We start from the raw sequence: 22,094 nt of genomic DNA, 5'->3' as shown, positions 1-22,094 counted from the left end.
TCGTTTCCCGTCCAGCTTTACTCTTTTCTTTCAAATAAGGCTTTCGAATAAATCATGGTTGTACGGCAGTGAAGCATCAGTGTTGAACACTGATGTCATGCTGTCGCTGATGAGATGAGTCTTCTGATGATGATGAGTCTTGAATAACCGCCTCACCGCAAGACCTTGGATGCAGTATTGCTAAAATGGCAGGTACAAGTCTTTCAATCATTCATAGATTCTAACAAAGAAGCCACAAGTGCCTCAGGAGTTGAGGTCGCTTTTTGACATTACCCAGAGGTCCTTTAACTTGTGATATGAAGGTCTCCAAAGCCCTTTTGAGTGGTTAGCTGTGAAATTTTACAGTAGGGTGTGAAAATTCCTTGCACCGCGAAATATAGTTGAAGTGATGGCAGCTGTTTGGGTTGAAAGTCAACTAGTTCTCTACTAGCAAATTTTTGGTGACAAGACTAACGCCCCACCTAATTGAATAACTGTTTTTCTATGGTTCATTGCTGCCGGCCAAGAGTTTGCACGAAAAGGTTTCGAAAGTCAGAGGTCATTGAATAGGCCCCTTTATGGTTTGGCAATGGATATATCAGGTTTCTTATTTTTCAAGAAAATGGTGCAGTCAAGAAGCAAAAGTACTGTTTATTCTAACTTCAGCTCATGTTTTATTCATTTTGAAGTGTTTGGGAAAGCAACCTCTGGCTTTGACTCCACATAACGCGCCTTTTGCTAACAGCACTCACTTGAACAAACTCATTGCACTTTGTAAAAGGGTTAAAACGGCTGACCATTAGCAAGCTTTGGCCCTATACACAAGCATGATGAGTTATTTGTTAGAGGCTTGCGTGCTCGAGATTTCCAAAATAGTGAAGCGAAAGACGTAGTAGCTTGGTGAATTTTTGTGACCAACGTTGTTGATGCTGCTAGTTTTCTTTATAGACATTTTTGTATTTCAGGCTGCTGCTTATGTCATACGGATGAGTTGGTTTTATCATTAAGATTATGAGTGAAATGTGACATTGTTGACATTTTTTGTATGTGTGAATGTGTTCTCTCATGAACTAATGGACCAAAGAAAATTACCGGTCGTGTTGTTTGGCCGAATTAAGTGAGAATTAAGTAGTCTAATCACGGGAAAATGAAACCAATGTGACTATCTACCCACATCCCCAAATCATCGGCGAACAAAATTATTGCAGTTATGACCACCGTGCGACAAGTACGCCGTTTTCACAGCTGAAGATAAGATGAGATCTGTCATCCAAGAACCCTCTGGGTCGTTAATCTGTTTTCTTATCTCGTGATTGCTATTTTAATAAGACACTTTCCCACAATACAAACAGGATGAATGTAAAAACTATATACTTTTTCGGGGGAAAAGCAAGTAGTTTTTACCCGATATAGTTTTTTCCGAATTTTTCAAATTCCTTACAGATTTTCTACGGGAAATATTTTGACGGTAAAGACTTCCGATGCAGTCCAACTTGAAAGCAGAGGCGCTGGGAAATATTGCTTGGTGGGGTTTCACGCCAGCGGTGGATCTGCTCGCCAGCTACACTAAATGCTTTGATTCCAGGCTACCAAGTTGTTGTTTTACTCCCAGTTAAGTAAATGATGCATTTCCTGCAGATCAGGTGAATGTCTTATTGGTTGGTGGAGGAGATAGTAGACATATCTTACAAACCATGGCAAACGTGGCCGCGGACTCAGTGGCGTCAGCTAATGTAACTCAATTGTCGGAGAAATCGTTTAACAATAAATTCAGTTTTTTATAACCGATACCTGTCTCGAATCGTATGCCAGAATTATGCTGCAGCTGTACACTGCCTTTGAAAGCAATCATCGTCTGAACTTGCAAGGTAACTAGTCAAAATATTTTTGTAGTTTTAGATAAAACTGAAACGTTTCTTGAATTATTCGGAAACACACTGTTGCGGGAAAACGTAGCGACTTATTTGCGACATGTCGCCAGTGAATTCATCAGGTATGATTTTGTTGGTCGTAATAAATTGGACCCGCCCAAACTTTTTGACAGAATTGTGACAAGTTTCGATTCTGGAGATGAAAATTTATCGTTCATTGATCTTTCTAACTTAAAGTTTAAAGAAAGGGACATACTTGAATCAATATTCAAGTTTTGGAGAAAAAGCGATACGAAGGAATTTGAAATCAACAAAATTTGGTGAGTTCAAGGAAGTTTTAAACTAGCAAGTTGTTTCAGCTGGTATCGTCCGGTCGTTATTTGACGAATCTATGAGAGACGAATATACATGATTGGCTGACATCCAAAATGCAGCTGCCTTTGAACAATCTTTGCTTCACTGGATGCTTGTGTACAGCGAATAGATAAGGCCGGTTTTCTACGTACCGCCGATGATGATGTAAGCCTGGGGAAATCAGATCAGTGAATAAATACGCAGAGACCTGTTAGAAGTAGGTACTTAACTAGGTAAGATGGCATGACAATGAGTACCAGTGCTAAAACGCTGGTCTCACAGACCAGTTATCCCAAATTTCAGCTCAATGCTTCAGTTTCCCCAGACAAGTTGGCATGGCAGTTTTATCTGAAGGATGGCCAGTACCACACCATTTAGATGGGGATAAATGGTTCATTGGCAAACCAGTAACTGGGTTGTTGCTGGTGCTGTCATTTTGTATATACTATATACAGTACAGAACATATATATATGTATATATGGTATATGTGTATATGGTATACATATATATGGTGTATTGCGCAAGTAGTCTGCCACGCTCAATTTCACCCACTTTTATTGAAGGGAGAATCAGGTACCGTTCAGGTTTTGTGGTCAAAAGCTGATTCTCCTTGTAAACGTTGGACACGATATACTGTACATAACTTCAGAAGGACGGAAAATTAAAAATAAAATAAAGCAAGATCACTTACGTTACCATTTATCCTGTCTGAGCTTATGCGATTTTGAATGTCATGAGCAAGCTTGTTAGCGTCCTCTTGAAGAAGTACAGCCCTTGATATCGATGGCATTCTCGAAAAAACCAGTGCATTCAGGCCCGTTTTCCTGGCCTGTTTACTATCCTATAATCTTGTGAGTGATTGGAAGGTCAATTGAACTGTCCAAATTTTGATGTTTCGGACGCATTTGCCATTTGCCTCCTGATTACGTACGGTAATGTGCTTTAAGAAGGTCGTAATGGTGACTGGTTTGATGTCACCCAGAACATTGTCAGTAGTGGTTGTCTGTAGTTCTTCTACACAAATTGGATGGTCACCACACGGAGATTGTCGCAAAATCACACATTTTTGCGTGCAGACATATGCTTGAAATCCCGACTCCTTGATCGCAAAAATATGGTCGCATAACAGTTGGACCTCTGTCACTTTTGCTTTGGGAAAATGCCTCATGTATGTACAATATACTATTTTTATTCACAATGGTTAATGACCTAAAAAGCAGCTCGTCGTGAAGCTTTGTTCGTTACAGGGGCAGCTGTTTCATGACTGGGTGGGACTGCATTAAGTATGAGGATATCAGTTGATGACACATAGAAGTGTTTGTTTTTATCCTCTGGCATTAGCAGAAGTGGGCCACTCATGATAACTGTCACTTTTTGAATTAACTGAGTCATGTTCCTTTACTTAATGTGTATAAAACGTTCACCCACGTTTTCAGTTTTCATATCAGTGGAAACGGTATATCCAGTAATTAGGTGAACGGTGTATAGTATTTTCTGGTCACTAGTCAGTTACTCTGGAGCAAGAAAAACAGGCTTACGAACGTTGTGCCTTACACTAGTCAAAGGGTCAGTTCCTTCACTGTGGGCATCAGTTAGGTCTCAGACTGCCACAAAACTCAGAACAAATATGTGAGTTGAGGTACTACCCGAATAACTCAGGCCAGGTAAGAACGATTGACAGACAAAGGGAAAATTCAATTCATTAAAATTTTAGTAGCTTGATGGCTCCCCAACCCCTGGGCAGGCAGATGTAGTGAAATACCTTACTCGCTAAGACCAATATGTAGTTCTCTGAGTCGAACAATACGGTCAACACAGGCAAAAATAGGTTGCACTTTTCAGACAATGGCCACTGGCACAACACGTACGGTGGAACTTAAATTACTAGGTCTTACTGCTTTCCAACAGTGAACCCCATTGGACTACTGCAGCGGCATTTTGATGAATGTGCGTTTCACCGATGTACCATCAAAGTGAACACAGATTATTGCAATTTCATTAAGCATTTCAATACATCCTTAGATGTTTCCAAAAGTGCTGAAGAGGTTTGAGTAGCAGTCTCCGGATTAGAGTCGACTGAATGGCAGGTGCGTGGTTTCTAACGAAAACATCATGTATGTTACGAGCCTCAAAATTAGGACTGGAAATTACTGGTTCGTGGTAAAAGTGTATAACGAAGATGGGTAACTGTGAGGACGCGTCCAGACCCGGAAAGTGCATGTGTAGAGAACGACGCGTTGGTAAGTTCACCATAGGTCACCACCGGACATCAGGTTCACGGGCGGAGTTTATCAAGCATGGCTTAACAGCACGCGACCAACGGAGCGGTTGTGAAATTGCTCACGGCAGGAACGTCGCCATTGGCTGGACAACAACGAACAAAGCAAGTGACCATATTAGGCCATTCAGCCATTTGCGCGCTATATCCGTATATTTCGACCTGGCTTGACAGCCGTGTTCTTGGATTTCTGTGTTCTTATCACCTGGTCTGTCAGGCCCTCTTCGGGCGTAACCAATGAGTGGGCCCACAATGCAACAGCAACAGAAATATTATCCATAGTTCGTTTGAGTATTTTAAACTCAAAGCGGGTTGCAAAGGAGCGTGTTCATGAAAAGGGAGGTTGCCAGAGCAACGGAGAGCGAAGTAGCTCCATTGGAGTAGGTTACATCGGCCTCCAAGTAGATGTCATAACTGAGCTAATAGATTGAGGGCTGGCACCAGTGTCACTCGGCTTCGCCCGATACTCCCGCGTGCCTGCTTGGCAGAGGTAACTTGAAAAGTATCTTACTCACGTGATGGCAGATCTAGATTTTAATGAAATTCGCCCCCGCAAATCTGCTTTGAATTAGAACCTTTTCTGTACTGATTGGGTAACCAGCGCTGTTCAAGAATATCATTGATTCACCATGAACCCTAATCTCAATCCCGCTACGATCCTACTTTGAACTCCAGAAATCTCGAAATTGATTGATCGTATTTATTAGAGCATGGCATCCTGGAAACTCAAAAACGCATGATGCGCTGGTTTGGCAAGAGCCACCGATAGAGTTCTGGTTGGGTCAGCTTACTAACTGACCGCACGTAGAAAAAGTTCATCGGACTATTCGTAGCTCAGAGGCGTCACTTGATGGCTGATTATAACGCACTGACGATGACCCTCCGATGTTGACGTGACGTATGCAAGCCAAATACCAGGTTCACTGAACAAAACAACAGCCATCTGATCAAAAATCAGTATATAGAAGTGTTTACTCATACTGACCGGCATTTGTTGGGAAGAAGCAGCTGTAACTTCTTGAGAAACCAAGGTGCTTAAAGTTTTCTCAAAAAACCTTGATCTTAGATTTTTAGCAGCCTAATACTGTCGTGATGAACCAATCAGCATAGGGTAAATGTAGCATACGTTCTGCAAAGGCCAGTCTGATCTCCATTGGGCGTAGTTGTTCTGCATAGATCTAGTGAACCTTGTGTAAATAAGGAATTCTTCTAATGCCGAGGCGATTCATGCTTTTAAGAGGTTAGGAGGGTGACAGGTACCACTGAGATTTGGTAACGGTTGACCTATCTAATCACAACCGTATGAAAATCGATGGGCGATTCTACACACAGGCTCGTACTTCATTGTATATAACCCACTGGTAAGGACTGAAACAGTTGGCTCTTGCAACAAAAAACCTGCCCGAGTTTGGTGGCGTTTTTTTCGGAAATGAATTCGTCCAACTACTCTTAAAATATCCAAGAGTTCAGCCGTCTGTGAGCAGTAACTAAACACTGCTGACTTGTCCGTTCCGCATTACAAGCCCGTTTTCGCGTCCGTTTTGTTCTGAAATGGGTTTTTCTCTACAGACGACCACTCAAGTTTCTCGTGTGCTAAATTCAACCTTCCCCAAAACACAGTAAGATCAAGACACATGAAAACTCGTGATCGAATCTTTGAGGTGTAAACACACTATACAAAGTCCCAGTTGGCCGAAGGTGGGCACACTAACATGTCCTATTCTCTACCCACTGACCTGCGGTGCTTCGCACTTGTTTCGGATAAATCAAGCTATTCTTGAAGAGCTTATTGTATGGGGTGAACCAGGAAAACATTCAAATTCATGTTACTCTCAACTTAGTAGCAGTGAATTGCAATAGCTGTGTTGATACGACAGACGGTCCAGTTGCGTTCCACTTTTAGCGATGGAGTGAATAGGGAACAAATGAATTCCATCAGATCTTACGTATTAGGTTGCCCACTGGTAAGTCACACCTTGAGATCGTTCGCCAGAAGTCGAATCGCTAATATTTGGGCTCACCGGTGAAACAGTAATACAGCCTGGTATTACGACCAATCGGTCCCACTTTCGCCACTACCAAATGGTCTGCGTTTTGGTGCGCAAAACAACTGTTTGACATTATATTTGAAGCCTCAAACCAAAAAAATAGTTCGGAAAGAACCATTATTCACCCTTCTCAGATGTTCAGTTTAGTAGGACTATGGAGAAGATTCTTCAAACTCGAGTTTTTCAGAGAAAAGAAAACACGCGGAACCACAGCAACACCAAAGCAACCAACCTATGAACCACAAGACAAGTCGACCCTTTCAGGAGAAGTTGAGGAGCTCTTCTGTTCACCAAAACTGTAAGAAATGAAAGTAGATAATCCAAATCGGACACTTTAAAACGATCGTTACCGGTATAAAGACTAACATGAGAGAAAGCCTCCCAATGGAACACCAGCAACGAAGCAGCTTTATCAAAGAAGGTTGCTGGTCGTTATGCAATGCATCAGTAAACACAGCTGAATTTAGAGAAAGGCTACTATAACAAGAAGGACTGTTGTGGTGGGTGAACCAATGGACGAGGAACAACCTCGACCAGAAGCAAGCGAATCGATCACATGGACTACTATGTATTATGTGTTGGACAAACTGGACGATGGTTGTTCAGAGAGATGCAGCAATCCGAAGAAAAGATCCACTGTCCTTGGTTCTGCTATACAAAAATCAATAGCACATATTTGCTAGAGAAAACATGAGGGTCTAGAAATGCGGAAACACAAGACAAGTCAGAGAGCTCTTAAAAACACGGTTCTCCACCACAAACTCTGTATGAACATGTACAACCTAATTTACTAGGAAATTCAAGTGAAAATCGCCGACGGATGAACCAGACGGAAACAACGGTAAACACAACCGAAAAAAGTTCACCTGACGAGAATCCGAGAAGTTATACGTAAGGGCCGGGGAACGAGGAAAGAAGCAACTTAGCCGTAAAGTTCATGTGCATAGAAGTGAGCCAGCGTCCTTGATAGCTCAACTGGTATTAACTCTCATCTGACTTCACTTAAGGGACGAAAACTCATTTGGATATGAAAATTTTAATTTAATCCTTGGGCGCATTTGAAAATCTGCGAATCGAAATCCAATCTTCGACCTTGTCGAGGGAGTGGCCAATTGCCTCCGAATGATTTGCACTCAGAGAAGACTTCATTCTCATTTTACATTGATTGGGGAAGGTATTGCATTCTGCGGTTTATGATAAATTCAAGTTCGTGACAAGACTCCTGCTCCCAGTATTAATCTAAGAACAGAATGGCTAGTCCGCAGCCGTCAAAAGACATTGTTATTTATCAGAAGAGATGTACGTACATTTATGCAGACTTTCTTGGTTATATCTATTCATTCTATATAGGACCACAAATGACTCACATTTCCTCAGATAATAGCAAACTTTTGTCAATTTTAGGGACTACCGGCTTCGGAAACATCTTGGCACACGGTATGATGCCATCCCAAATGTTTTTGATTGGGACTGCAGTATAACCCTGCATGACCGCAAAGTACGTTCCCCGAAGAATTTGCTAGGTTCGCATCCTGATATACAACAAAGCTTTGAGCGTTGTTCCCAGGATGAATGGATGTTGCAAAAATCTGTTATGCTTTTGGGAGAGTCCTCTCTGTGCTAGATCATGGGATAGGTTTTAGGTTGGAATTAGTAATATAATTTAAATTGCTACCCATTTGTTTATTAACCTTGTGTAAGCGGGAGATGAAAAGACCTTTGGTTACTGTTTTTTGGCTTTTGTTGCAGAGAATATCCTACTCCTGGGTCCAATTTGGCCAATATTCAGTGTACTAAAATGTTAATCTTTTTCAGTCATTCTCTGAACTAGATGGAACCTTGTCGCGATAACTCATATAACACGGGGACACCTAGTAATGGACAGTAAGATGTTTAGGCACTTCAGTTTGCTTCTCAAAAATAATAACTTTTACAAGCTACCAGTGTACTCCTCTAGCTAATGAGCTCTGGAACCTTAGGTTGGATCCTTTTCTCTATGCACTGGAAAACATGGTAAATTTTTCTATCAAAAACGCCTCATTAGTAAGCGTTGGAAGTGTGAAGTTAGTTACTCATTGGAGGCAAGAGAATAGGGGCATGAGCAAAATTAGCTAGGTGTCAGATTAACGACTAGTTACTGATGTATTTTGTTGCATGGACTTAACCGATGACCAGCGCAACTGCGATAACGACCGCGTTTACGGCCTTAAAAGTTTGTTGCTAAATTGTCATCTGAATTTTTCCAGACAATCTCAATCCTTGGTCTAACCGAGCGCAAAAACAGTCTATAGAAGTCCATCAGCTAAACTGAGGAGAATGCAACCATCCACATGTCGTTTACATCAATAAGCTCCTGAAGACTGATCAGAAAGACTCAAGGAGTCTTGAGGTGGCGTGGCTTGATTCATAAACCTGGACACTGGGAATGATTAATGATGGTCGAATAAAGGGGTTCCATTGACCAAATCGATCACATGGACTACTATGTATTATGTGTTGGACAAACTGGACGATGGTTGTTCAGAGAGATGCAGCAATCCGAAGAAAAGATCCACTGTCCTTGGTTCTGCTATACAAAAATCAATAGCACATATTTGCTAGAGAAAACATGAGGGTCTAGAAATGCGGAAACACAAGACAAGTCAGAGAGCTCTTAAAAACACGGTTCTCCACCACAAACTCTGTATGAACATGTACAACCTAATTTACTAGGAAATTCAAGTGAAAATCGCCGACGGATGAACCAGACGGAAACAACGGTAAACACAACCGAAAAAAGTTCACCTGACGAGAATCCGAGAAGTTATACGTAAGGGCCGGGGAACGAGGAAAGAAGCAACTTAGCCGTAAAGTTCATGTGCATAGAAGTGAGCCAGCGTCCTTGATAGCTCAACTGGTATTAACTCTCATCTGACTTCACTTAAGGGACGAAAACTCATTTGGATATGAAAATTTTAATTTAATCCTTGGGCGCATTTGAAAATCTGCGAATCGAAATCCAATCTTCGACCTTGTCGAGGGAGTGGCCAATTGCCTCCGAATGATTTGCACTCAGAGAAGACTTCATTCTCATTTTACATTGATTGGGGAAGGTATTGCATTCTGCGGTTTATGATAAATTCAAGTTCGTGACAAGACTCCTGCTCCCAGTATTAATCTAAGAACAGAATGGCTAGTCCGCAGCCGTCAAAAGACATTGTTATTTATCAGAAGAGATGTACGTACATTTATGCAGACTTTCTTGGTTATATCTATTCATTCTATATAGGACCACAAATGACTCACATTTCCTCAGATAATAGCAAACTTTTGTCAATTTTAGGGACTACCGGCTTCGGAAACATCTTGGCACACGGTATGATGCCATCCCAAATGTTTTTGATTGGGACTGCAGTATAACCCTGCATGACCGCAAAGTACGTTCCCCGAAGAATTTGCTAGGTTCGCATCCTGATATACAACAAAGCTTTGAGCGTTGTTCCCAGGATGAATGGATGTTGCAAAAATCTGTTATGCTTTTGGGAGAGTCCTCTCTGTGCTAGATCATGGGATAGGTTTTAGGTTGGAATTAGTAATATAATTTAAATTGCTACCCATTTGTTTATTAACCTTGTGTAAGCGGGAGATGAAAAGACCTTTGGTTACTGTTTTTTGGCTTTTGTTGCAGAGAATATCCTACTCCTGGGTCCAATTTGGCCAATATTCAGTGTACTAAAATGTTAATCTTTTTCAGTCATTCTCTGAACTAGATGGAACCTTGTCGCGATAACTCATATAACACGGGGACACCTAGTAATGGACAGTAAGATGTTTAGGCACTTCAGTTTGCTTCTCAAAAATAATAACTTTTACAAGCTACCAGTGTACTCCTCTAGCTAATGAGCTCTGGAACCTTAGGTTGGATCCTTTTCTCTATGCACTGGAAAACATGGTAAATTTTTCTATCAAAAACGCCTCATTAGTAAGCGTTGGAAGTGTGAAGTTAGTTACTCATTGGAGGCAAGAGAATAGGGGCATGAGCAAAATTAGCTAGGTGTCAGATTAACGACTAGTTACTGATGTATTTTGTTGCATGGACTTAACCGATGACCAGCGCAACTGCGATAACGACCGCGTTTACGGCCTTAAAAGTTTGTTGCTAAATTGTCATCTGAATTTTTCCAGACAATCTCAATCCTTGGCCTAACCGAGCGCAAAAACAGTCTATAGAAGTCCATCAGCTAAACTGAGGAGAATGCAACCATCCACATGTCGTTTACATCAATAGCTCCTGAAAGACTGATCAGAAAGACTCAAGGAGTCTTGAGGTGGCGTGGCTTGATTCATAAACCTGGACACTGGGAATGATTAATGATGGTCGAATAAAGGGGTTCCATTGACCAAATGCCATTACCAGCAAACTCAGCTGCACTGGTCATTGCCGTTTTCCTGAATGGGGACACCGAGGCGGGACATATCAATGGTTAGAGACATTGTCAAACATGGCCTAGTCGCGCTCTCAATAGCGCTCATGCATCCAGGCTATTGCTTTCAATGCATAGCTCCCTCCCCAATCCCCCCACTTAACAGTCCACCTACAGTGCCGTATCTACGCACGAATGTATCAGCTCGCCTCGAATGCGTATCTATCTACCCCACCTCCCCAAATCATCGGTGACAAAACTGTGTCAGCTACAACCACTGTACGACAAGTACGCTGTTATTACAGCTGACAATGATGATGATGATGATGATTGGCCAAATGCCTTGTTATCAAGAATGTAACGTTTATGGTTTTGAACATGGCAAGAAAAAAGTTTGGTTTTAAACCAGATGATAAGACTAACACTTCTCAGGGCGATAGTTGTACATTCTTCAATTCAGTGTGGCCTATGTTGGCAGGTTGCTTGATTGTTAAGATGGTTTGTGGATAAACAATATGTCAGTGGTGTTCTTCTTGTCAGTTTCTATCCAGATTGCCTGAGTGAATGTCTGAAGGTGTGGTCACCTTGGAATGATTGTAGTAAGCTAGCACTAAGTCCCTTCCCCGTCGACCGTTATTCTTTTCTTTACAATAAGGCTTCCAAATGAATCATGGTTGTAGAGCAGTGAAGCATCGGTGCTGAACACTGTCATGCTGTCGACAACGATGATGATGATGACGTTGATGATTCGGATGATGTTGTTGTGATGATGATGATGATGATGATGAAACAAAATTATGCAGGGGTCACGACCATGTATAATTTTCCGGGGAATTCAGTACGTCTTGGGGAAATTAATGCCAATAAGAATGCATTGTTTGGTCATGTTTAATATTTTAGGCTGAACAGATCGACAGCCGGGAATATTCTCGTTGGCGACAGTGTGGCATGGCCTTTGAACTGCGTCAAGCGGATTATATCGTTCCCAACCGGAGCTTAGCATCAGGGAGGTCGTTTAAAACCCCAAAAGGCGAGACAAGCATCTACTGGGGTTACTGGGGTGACATAACTACGTCACCATACATAACCCTCGGTATCAGGACGGACAATCACCCAGAATTAGCCAGACAAGTGAATGGAAAGCGTGTCTATGGAGCCACTACGGTAGCTGAAGTCAACGTCCGCGAAATGCTCTGGAGGCTTGAACACCACCGTGAATGTCCTAAGAAAATTGCAGCACCGTTTTTAAATAACAAGCAAGATGAGAAACAGTCTGGAGATACAGAGGATACTACAGGGACGGAGAATGAAGGCGAAAACTTTCAACTTGTAGACGAGAACCACGGCGAGTCAGGTAGTTTTTTGCTTGCTAGTTGTTTAGAAATATGGTAATAGATACCTTGTTATACTTGATAGTTTATATATGGTTAGGTTCACTTACTTTGGTAAGTACTTTTCAAGTAACCTGATACAGGACTAATCAAAGATAAATCAGAGGGGTACATGTGAGAAGGACGAATTAAAAGTTTCCTGCTTTGAATGCATTTAGGCATCTCAAATTTTCCTCTTTCGAAAAGGACTGGATCCATGTGACCCCTTCTCTGCTTGGATTGCAATATCTGACGGCAAACTCATGACAGCAGCCTTTACGTTATCAAGATTTATTCATAAGATATGACGGCGTCTGGGGTGTATGCACGTTAAAGTCTCACTGTAAGCATTTTTCTCTGCTCATCATTATTTTGTTTATACATCAGCAGCGATGCACGAATCCTTCAACAATTAGGTTGCTGCCATGGATAAAGATAATGATCATTATTTCCTCATTTATACTGAGCTCCTCTAGAAGAAGGGCGTGATGGAGTGCCATCGCACGTAAACGAAAGTTAGCTAGCAATTTGTTGTTGTCCCGGTCATAAGATCCCGCTGGCCCCTTGGTCAACCCAGCCGGATAGCCTGGTATATTCAGTGAGTACCGCCAAATCATGCGAAGTTTATCCAACAAAATGCATACGAAACAGGAAAAGTCAATCCATCGCATTAAGTCAAAACTCAAGCTTTCGAGGAAAGACGCGCGGATGAGTTGAGCTTATTTCGGTCAACTAGTGTGTGCTCTTCAAAAGTCGTTAGCCACCAAAACTCAACATCTCAGCACTCCGCACTTAAAATCCGTAACCCTAACATTCTCAGGAAACTTTATCCATTGATTGACGATTGAAGGCCTTCATGATTTGGGTTAGACCTACTGTCGGTAACACCAAAGAATGTTCAGCAAATCGTTGAATTTCTCGGTTTGAAAGCCTGTGCATAATAATGACTGAACAGTTTCAACTTCAGCGATGAACAAGCAGTTTCTTGCATGTCGAGTAACTAATGCAGGCTGATTGGTATAGGGGCGCACGCTTTTATTGAAGAGGATGCAGCTACGCTTGTTGTTCTCTCATTGATTTACGCGAAACTAATTTGCTAGAAAAGACTCCAACTCATTATCCTTGTGAAACATGGGCAATTCGCTGTCCTATAACTGATGATTTATTTATGGGGAACATTTCTGTGAAAATGAGAATTGTGTAAGAAGGTTTGTGGATTAGTTCTGGTCACTGACAGTCTACTGTTTTAATCTGACCGTATCATACACTCGCTCCGTTCTGAATTAAGCTGTTTCATCACACCACGAATTAATTTTTACTTTCCCCCTAGCGAATACCAAAGTGGTCACTTTTTCAGGTGAGATGCAAAGGGCTCCCTATTGAAGTATGCTTTAAAGAACCAATAAAATGTGATTTCTTCTGAAGGGCTCTACTGAAGAAGGAGCAACCATGCCTCTCTGTCTCGATTGTCTGTATTAAACCTGTGTTGTCTATGTACTATGGCATTAGGAGTGGGCTGTGTCTAGTGGTTAGGCTCTATCAATTCCTAGTTGATCATTTTGCTTCAAATGAAGCTCGGTCAAAAGATACAGAAACACAAGAAACAAACTCATTGCATTTGTTTTCGTATTGTGATCTTCATCGTTGTGCTGTGCTTTACACGCATCGCTTCTTTGAGCTTGAAGATAACTCCATTTTAAAGAATGAAATCCACAGTGATGTTCGTAAGTGTGGTCGGAGAGAAAATCGGTTTTCACAGGCGATTTGTAGGAAGCATACACAAAAAACGACTTTATAGCAAATGTTTCAGAGACATTTGATCGTCGTCATTCGCGATACACGCAGAATAATCCACGCCCATAGGCACTCCCATCATCTTCATCGTCATCATCATCATCATCATCATCACGATGAACAACAATATCACAATCGTCTTCTCCATCAACGTCGTACTGACAGTTGCAGTTCGATCGCATACCAGTAGTCCACTGTCGTCGAATCTGTTAAAAATCACTTCCACTTCCCGTGCTTAGCGCACTTTTAATGTAGTCAATTTTCTTTCGAGAAAAGACTCGAAAGCTTCTGACAACCACTGTTTACTGAAACAAGTTAAAAGGTTCCTTTGTAAGTCACGTCGTGCAGGCACGCACTAATATTCTTGTGCGTGGCTGACATAAGTGGTTTCTTCTGAAGTCACTCATATTGTGGAACTATTGGGCCTGAATCTCACCGGTCTCAGTGTGGAGATAATAATGAGTAGTGTTCCAATTGCTATACAGACAGTAGAAACGAAGCTGTGTTTAAGAAAAACAGGCAAAATGCTAATAGTGGGTGATGTTCTTTTAGGATCTTTATAGTTGAATTGCTTTTCTTGCATTTCACGACAGTGTGTGGTCGTTCTAATGAGTGAGAAATGCTTTCTTTTCAAACTTTTCCCACCAGAGGAAGAGGTTGTCGTTTGGTGCTTTCGAGATCTTGTGATAATCGCACTAAACAAAGCTTTCAATCGGGCTTGAAATAGTGCAGCATAAAAGTACTTGCTTGCAATAATGTCAAACCAGAATCGCGATGGCACAATTTACGTTTTTTTTCCTTCAGGATCAAAATTGAACCGAAACACCCTAAAGGTTACACGTTTTTTAACACCGTCTGAATTTGAACCGGATTACCGTTACATCATACCAAAAGATTCCCTCTGTTGATTGAGGTTTTCATTATTTTCGCTTAATTTGAAGGTGGAGATATCTCGAACATGGCTTCCTTTGAAACGCACCTGCGGGAAACCCCATACGGTAAGTTTGCTTTATTGAATGACCCGTCTACAGATGTGTGAACGAGGCTGTGTTTCACCAGATTTCCTCCGAATGTTAACTAACTGAATTGAAGGGTGTTTTTACATTTGACTGTTACTGGAACGCCCGGGAGTTCAGGTTTTCTTTTCAGAGGCCACTTGTAGTTCTGCCACATTTCTGAACTGAATTGTACACAGTTATGCTGCGTAGCCGAGAGTCGCAGGTTGAGCACAACTGAATGACAATAAGACGAGGCGAACTCTTTAAGAAAACACATGTCCAAACCACTGACAGCTTTTAGCTTAGCTGTTGTCATAATCCAGTCATAAAATAAATTGCTACTGCATCAACCCGATTCTCGTCTGTCTTTTCCAGTTCCCGTACAACCATCAGTCCCGGTGACAGTTAAATACTTGCCAGTTAACTCTTTTCCCGACCTGCCAACTCGATATCAGTCAATCATCTTGGGAGAGAACCCACATCCCATCGATATAATCTATGTGGGGTGTGGTTTAGTCCAACTGTTGGACAGTGCAAACCTCAAACCAGTGCACAATTCACGTTTCCCCGAAGCAGCTCTCAGTGATGATACAATCAATCCAAAAGAACAAACATCTCCCAATCCGAAGGATCGGCAGTTTACTGAGAGCGAGCCCTGCACGGGCCTCATGGCGCTGCTCAGCAGCAAAGCTATTCTCATTGTGGAGTCTGTGTTGTAAGTTAAATGGCAAATGCTGGTTTGTAGCTAGCCGTTTTTTGACCGGCCACTATGCTGAAACTTGAAAATTTCCTTGTACTGTTTTATTGTTTTTCAAAATGTTTGCGCAAAATGTTTATTTCCACAAACGTATCGAAGCTGTCATACTCAATTTCAGGTCAAATTCCTGACCTCCTACTTGTCTCCGATTTGAAATGACAGGTGCTTCACTGCAGTGCAAGCACCAGCAGTGACCAACTGGAAGTAGTTCCTTATGGAGGGCAGTCTTTGTTAGTGTGATAGAAAACGGATGGAAAATATGCTTCGATGTGCGACAAATCTTAAGTGCGGCTAATCTGTAGTTGGTACGTTACTCTGAAAACAGCCTTCACAAGCTCCAGGTCTTAAACTACAAAAGGGTCTCAATTGGTCCACCTATGTGATGTAACAGGAAAAAAACCAGAAATCTAATCAGTAGAACGTACGCCCAAAAGTTGATTCAAAGCACTGGAGTAGTGGATGAACTAAGCGATTTCTGCAGTCTTATATGCCTAAAAATTCGGACTACAGTTTGCCAGAAATTTCCGGATGAATTCGTGAGGGGTGAGATACTGAATGCAGCCAGCTACCGAGCTTTTTTCTTCCTCAGTACTGTACATGTTATGCGATGCCTACAGTTAACCTGATTCAAGCATTCACACAAAAGTTGCTTGGTTTGCGCTGCCAAACCCGTTCGGTGAACTAGTAGTTAAAACCTCTGGGGTAGACTCCGATACCTGACTGTGGCACTGAACTCGTTTTCAGTCTCTTCTGGGTAGGTCCGTAAACTGTACCTTAAAGTGTGGTTTGGAATCACAGATTAAATTTTTCTTCGTAGGTACAATAAAGTGATAACAGTGTCGGTAACACATTCGTTCGAGGAATATCATAAACAGGGGCATACATGGTACTAGCTTTAGTTTTTAGGTAAGTTCAAATTAATTAGAAGTGACTTCATTTCATCGGTTGCCTCCAATTCAGTGTTCAAATAGGACATGAGGAAGACGGAAACCGGAGGACTGCACCTAACCAACGGGAATCAAGAAGAACGAAACAGATTGTAAACTCTCCAGCAGTTTTAGCAGCCTGATGAGTTGGGTTTTTCGTAAAAAAAAGGCTTTAATAAGTTGGGACAGTTTGGGGGGATTCCATCTTCGTGGAAATTTGAATACGATTTATGTATTGCGACTGACTCGACAGTTGATTATCTTTGATAGTTTTGCATTGAGCGCAGTACTTGCTGTATGAATTATTTGAAAACATATTTCATAGTCAGAGATCGCCATACATAGCCTCAAATGTAGCCAACCCGCCTCTCGTTGTTGCTTGACGACACGTTGTTTTCAGCTTCACACAAACAATATATTACTTATATTAAAAATAAGTAGCACGATTTCATGCATGTCAAAACTCAAAGGGCTACCAAACTACTAGGTTTTGACAGTGCACTTTTTCCGTCTTAATGCACTCTAGTATTCCTGTAAGCGCTCTGGATAAAATTATCCGGCTCACTTGACAGGAATCCTAAAGAGTCTTGATAGAATACCTTAAAATAATCTGGTCTCCAGTTAAGCAACCCAAAGTATTGTGAATCCTTCAGGATACCATATCTTCACACCGAGTCATGTTCAGACTGCTGTCTTCGTACCCTGAGATTCCTGTCAATTTATCCCGAAGGTTTTATCCAGACGTCTTGTGAACGTATCCCAGGCCTTTTGACATAGAAAAGATGCAAATAAGGCTGCCATCTAGCTGCGTTACAGTTGACCTTGTTTGACTACAGTTCAGAGTAATAATTGCTTTTAGGATATGCAGACAGTTGAACTTTTTGGTCAGTCTTAATGTGCTAATTTTGGTTGCGCCTCATTGCACATCTAATTCTAACCATATACTTTGCCTGGTTCTTACCGTCGTATGATGTCCGTGCCTGCAGATACATTGTCGAGTTGCGGCCTGCCGAAATCGAAGCTTATGTGGAGCGAGTCACTAAAATGGCTTCCGAGTTGGGGTTTAAAGTGAGTGCAAACCACCTTCCGCGTTATTGAACGTTTTATGATGTCCATAGCCTTGATCCAAATTACAAATGACCGCTTCTGAAATACATAAAACCAAATTCCCAGACAAGTATAGGTGTAGGTGTTTGGTGCAGAATGGCGTTGGTTTATTTTACAAACAACTTACTGGACGTAATATCCGAGCAAGTATTACTACAATGGCGTGCGCTGCCAAGGAAATATTTCGAAAGGATTTTTAGGGTAAGGCCGACTGGACTTATAAATACGCATGATTGCAAAACTCACGAAAGCCGTTGTGATGACTTCACAAACTGGGAAACGATCTTGCAATGGTAGTAGACTTGTCCAATTTGTCACGTCAAACTACGAGGATGTCTTAGCGTACAAACAACATCTGATAAAGGGGTTTTTGAAAAGCTGCCTCTAAAATTGTGGTGCGTACAGGCGCTGAGAATCATTGTCCAAAATGGAGAGGTGAAACAGCAAGTGTTGTGGGAATCGATCATGTTTTCAGACGATGTTTTCTGGTGGGCGAAAAACCGGTCATTTCGGTGTGTCGAAATCGTCTCAAACAGCAGGTGAAAAATCTCAAATCAGGCTCTCAAACAAAATAACGCTGAGAACAGGCTACTCAAACGACGTGATTGAACCGTCTATCCCAACCGGGAACGGATAGCGAAAACTCGGAGAATTTTTGTCAACCTTACATATAGCATTGTACCAATGATTTAAGCCATCCAATAGAGCAACGAAGCCTTGCTAAGACATAACTGACAAAAATAAGGACTCGATTTCAAATAAACCCGCTGCCTCCGGATGGGTTCTACAGGTGTACATCCGCTTCTCAAACACCCAAGGATCGAGTTACCTAGTAGTGCACATGCCCCTCACGTGAATACAATGCATAGCCGTTTTCAGGCCATGTGCTGTTTGCGTCCTGCTTAAAGACAGTCTTCCTCTCCGAGGAATTACCAACTGCTTGCCATTTTAGGAGATACCGTCAACAACAGCCTGCTTTCAAGCAACAGGATGACCTCAACCATTGAACTTGTCCGCAATTTAGGTTGTTAGAACCGAAACTAGGGGATGCTCCTTTGCCATAAAAGGATCAAGCGAAATTCACGTTCCAGGCGAAAACTGCAGTAACTAATCCAAATTATCTTTGGATTTGAGGCTGCGTTAAATTACTTACAGATCGCAATTCCGAGCCCATGAATGAGTACATTATTCAGAATCCCTCTACTCTCTTACATAACTGTTTAAGTGTTGTGGGAGAGTAGATTTAAAAGTCTTGTCCGTCTGTCTGATAAACCAGATGCTCCCCAGAGGTAAGTTTGTCAGTGGAGCTTTGTGCATTATATTGACTTACAATGTTGATTTCGTAAAGTTCATGTGCAAGAGGACGTAAGTGCTTCAGAAATGCTGGGCTCAATCGGAATCGTGCAAATCATATCCCTCAAAAAAGGATCGATTGGAAAATGACAGCTTGGTTCGAAGGAGTTAGGTGGATGCGATGATCTGTTGAGATTTGTTGTCGAGTGAGGTACCTAGCCAAACGACTCGTTCGGCCTATCTTTGTCGCTGTTAGCCGAACCAAACTAGTGACCGGCCAGTCAACTTTTATGGACTTATTTACTCCAGTCACGCTTCTCCCTGCGTTTACATTCCTATGTATATTTCTATGTTTCTTGGTCACTCATGACACCTGCATCATAATTCCGATCACAACCCAGTAACCGCTGCTTTGGGCAAACCTGGCACACACCAGACTTAAAGTGACCGATGAGGTCAGCCATGTGTTGAGTTTTAACTGAAGGATGCCCGCATGTGCGCTGCCATGCAGCCTATTCATTCGTAGTCTGGATAACCGAATGAGCGGCTTGTATTCTGTGAGGGGACGTACGTTGTTGCGCCCACTCGAGAAGTCTCCGTCCCTAAAGAACCTTCAAATTCATCTCCAGAGACGACAAAATAGCTACCGAGACACCATAATAGACTTCAGAGCATGCTATTCATGATAATGGGATCTCGGTAGACTGGAGTGAAAAATGTATAATCACACCATTGGTTGCTATATATGGACTCTGATGACAAAGAGGAATGAACTGTCTCCTGATTCGATTGACACAGTCATATCAATCTCCTGTTTGGTCCAACATGCATAAAAGGGGTGCTTTCCTGCCTCGCCCTTCTTGTGCTTGGTAATACCTCCTGAATTGTTTACTTCACATGGACCAAGATAAGAAGATAAGAAATTATCTTGTTACCCTTTCGCTTTTCTAGTGTCCCCTAGTGCTTTCTTCAAAAGTCTGATCTGACAATCCAATAAGAGTACACTGCACCAGCTCTATCCAAAGTCATTCGTAAAACCATCCTAAAATTTTTCACTTTTCTGTACATTTTTAACAATAGAAGGATGTGCGAATGCCTCAGAATAAAAAAATGCAAGAATTTAACGCTTTAACCGAGGTTTTGCCGTAAGTGAAACCAATATGTGTAAGAATCATCGACAGTAAGCACCTACCAAAGATTTGGGTCCACAGAACTCTGGTAAGCGGCTAAACAGTATGGCACTTGGACGCAAATGACAAAGGTTAGAAAGTACTAGAAAGTAACTTGTATATAGGGTGCTGCGTAACGCAGATCTCTAAAACGCAATACCGCGACCTTTTTCATCTCACATTATGACGAATTGATAGCTTACACCTCTACCGGTTATCTACTAACTCACTGGCAATACTCAATTCGAGCACTTTTGTCAAACACATCCTCAGCGTTTCAGCTAGGTGCACAGTCATTTCGGAAGCCCAAGTAGGCAAGCCAAAGAACCGATCGTTTAGGGCATCTTCGTATCTTTAATCTGGAGAGGGGTGAAACACTTGGAGCTTTTGCATCCAGTTTAGTCGGTACGTTATGAAAGCAGTATGGTTGAAAATCCAGCTTAAATGAATGAATAGTTTATATATATATAATATATACATTCTCCCCCCTTTTTTTCCATTTCATTCTCATTCAAACTCACTTGTCATGTCAGTTTCACATTGTCCCCATTCGTGTGCTTGACCCTTCCATAAAAGTACCGAAAAAATTGGCCTTATCGAAAAAAAACAAGATATTCTATGGGGGGTTTGCTCTAGGAGTGTTTGACTGAGTCTCCTTTATTTTGTGAGTCACCATACGACTCCGATGATGAAATCGTGTTTATTCTCCAGCCTCTTGTGATCGGACTACCGCTGGATACAGAAACAATTAGGTCGCCTACTCGACAGCTCGTAGTTTTTGACTTTGGGACAGACAGCAGACAGAGACAAGTCCAATCACATCTGGCTAACCCAGCTATTGAGTTCAACCCTAACGGAAACGGAAGTTTTGTCGTCAAGGAATAATTCAGCTGAACGGGTGACCAGCAGTATCCACAATAGCTGTTGACGTTTTTCTCATCATACTCCCTGTAAAAAGCCTTCCTATAAGCTGATTATTGATCCAGGCTGTCGGTCGATTGTCGGCGCTACTCACTAGGATCCATACGTTGAATCTAGCAAGATCGCTTAATAAAACACTTTGTTGAAAAGCTTATTACCGCCAAACACAGCAAAATACCATCTCCAACATGGATCTGAGAGCTTTTGTGTCCCATTCTATGCATCACTTTGCCATACGGCTGGGTTTACTGTCTTTTCCGCGCACAATGAAAAAACTTCCGGTAGATCTGGATTCAATGATTTTTACTTCTCTTTTTTTTGCAGCCTTCAAAGAAGCATGAACCGATGAAGGACTACCATCTGATTTTTGTACGCGATTCTGATGGGACCAAAAGTCCTCCGTGATGTTTTTGCTCAAAATCTACTGCAAAATCTCCAATCATTCGGTGCATTCTGAAAAACAAAAATTTCCCACAAAATTTCTTCTTGCAACAGGCGAAGACGCGGTTCTTTTGGACGAGGGATTTTTAAAGCCTTTATTGCCAACTATACTGGCGTGGGTGGTTGTCTCAGTTTTGTGTTAGCTAAGTTTAACGACTGGTTTTCAGAGGCAAACGAGCACTGTGATAAAGGTTGTTCCCTGTAGGTACATACATATGCATAGATTAACATAAGCGAAAACCGAGAAAGCAAAAAATAACCTGGGAAAAAAGGAGGAGAGAATAAGCCAGGAAGGCGATCCACGTTTTCCGCGTTAGTCCCCAAAGTTCGGTTCTAAGCGACTAACTTGATTCGGCAATTAAGCATTATGGATAAAAGTTTAGT

At 41.8% G+C, this 22,094-nt stretch overlaps 2 protein-coding genes across 2 annotated transcripts; both read left to right on the top strand.

Annotated features, from left to right (window-relative positions):
- Window positions 1-1,460: 1,460 nt before the first annotated feature.
- On the top strand, window positions 1,461-1,763 carry T265_03789 (hypothetical protein; the record flags this gene model as incomplete). The annotated part of the gene is made up of 2 exons (XM_009168360.1): window positions 1,461-1,572; window positions 1,597-1,763. The coding sequence occupies 2 exons, from the start codon at window positions 1,461-1,463 to the stop codon at window positions 1,761-1,763; spliced, it is 279 nt and encodes a 92-aa protein (XP_009166624.1).
- A 32-nt stretch (window positions 1,764-1,795) lies between these two features.
- T265_03788 (hypothetical protein) lies at window positions 1,796-21,740 on the top strand (the record flags this gene model as incomplete). Its single annotated transcript, XM_009168359.1, has 9 exons — window positions 1,796-1,847; window positions 1,879-2,170; window positions 9,854-9,947; window positions 11,835-12,288; window positions 13,635-13,661; window positions 15,040-15,096; window positions 15,472-15,811; window positions 17,766-17,847; window positions 21,594-21,740. The coding sequence occupies 9 exons, from the start codon at window positions 1,796-1,798 to the stop codon at window positions 21,672-21,674; spliced, it is 1,479 nt and encodes a 492-aa protein (XP_009166623.1).
- Window positions 21,741-22,094: the final 354 nt, after the last annotated feature.

Source organism: Opisthorchis viverrini (assembly GCF_000715545.1).
Source record: "Opisthorchis viverrini unplaced genomic scaffold opera_v5_56, whole genome shotgun sequence".
In the NCBI taxonomy this organism is placed as follows: Eukaryota; Metazoa; Platyhelminthes; class Trematoda; order Opisthorchiida; family Opisthorchiidae; genus Opisthorchis; species Opisthorchis viverrini.
The sequence above is the reverse complement of the archived record's forward strand: the minus strand, read 5'-3'. Positions and strand labels throughout refer to the sequence as shown.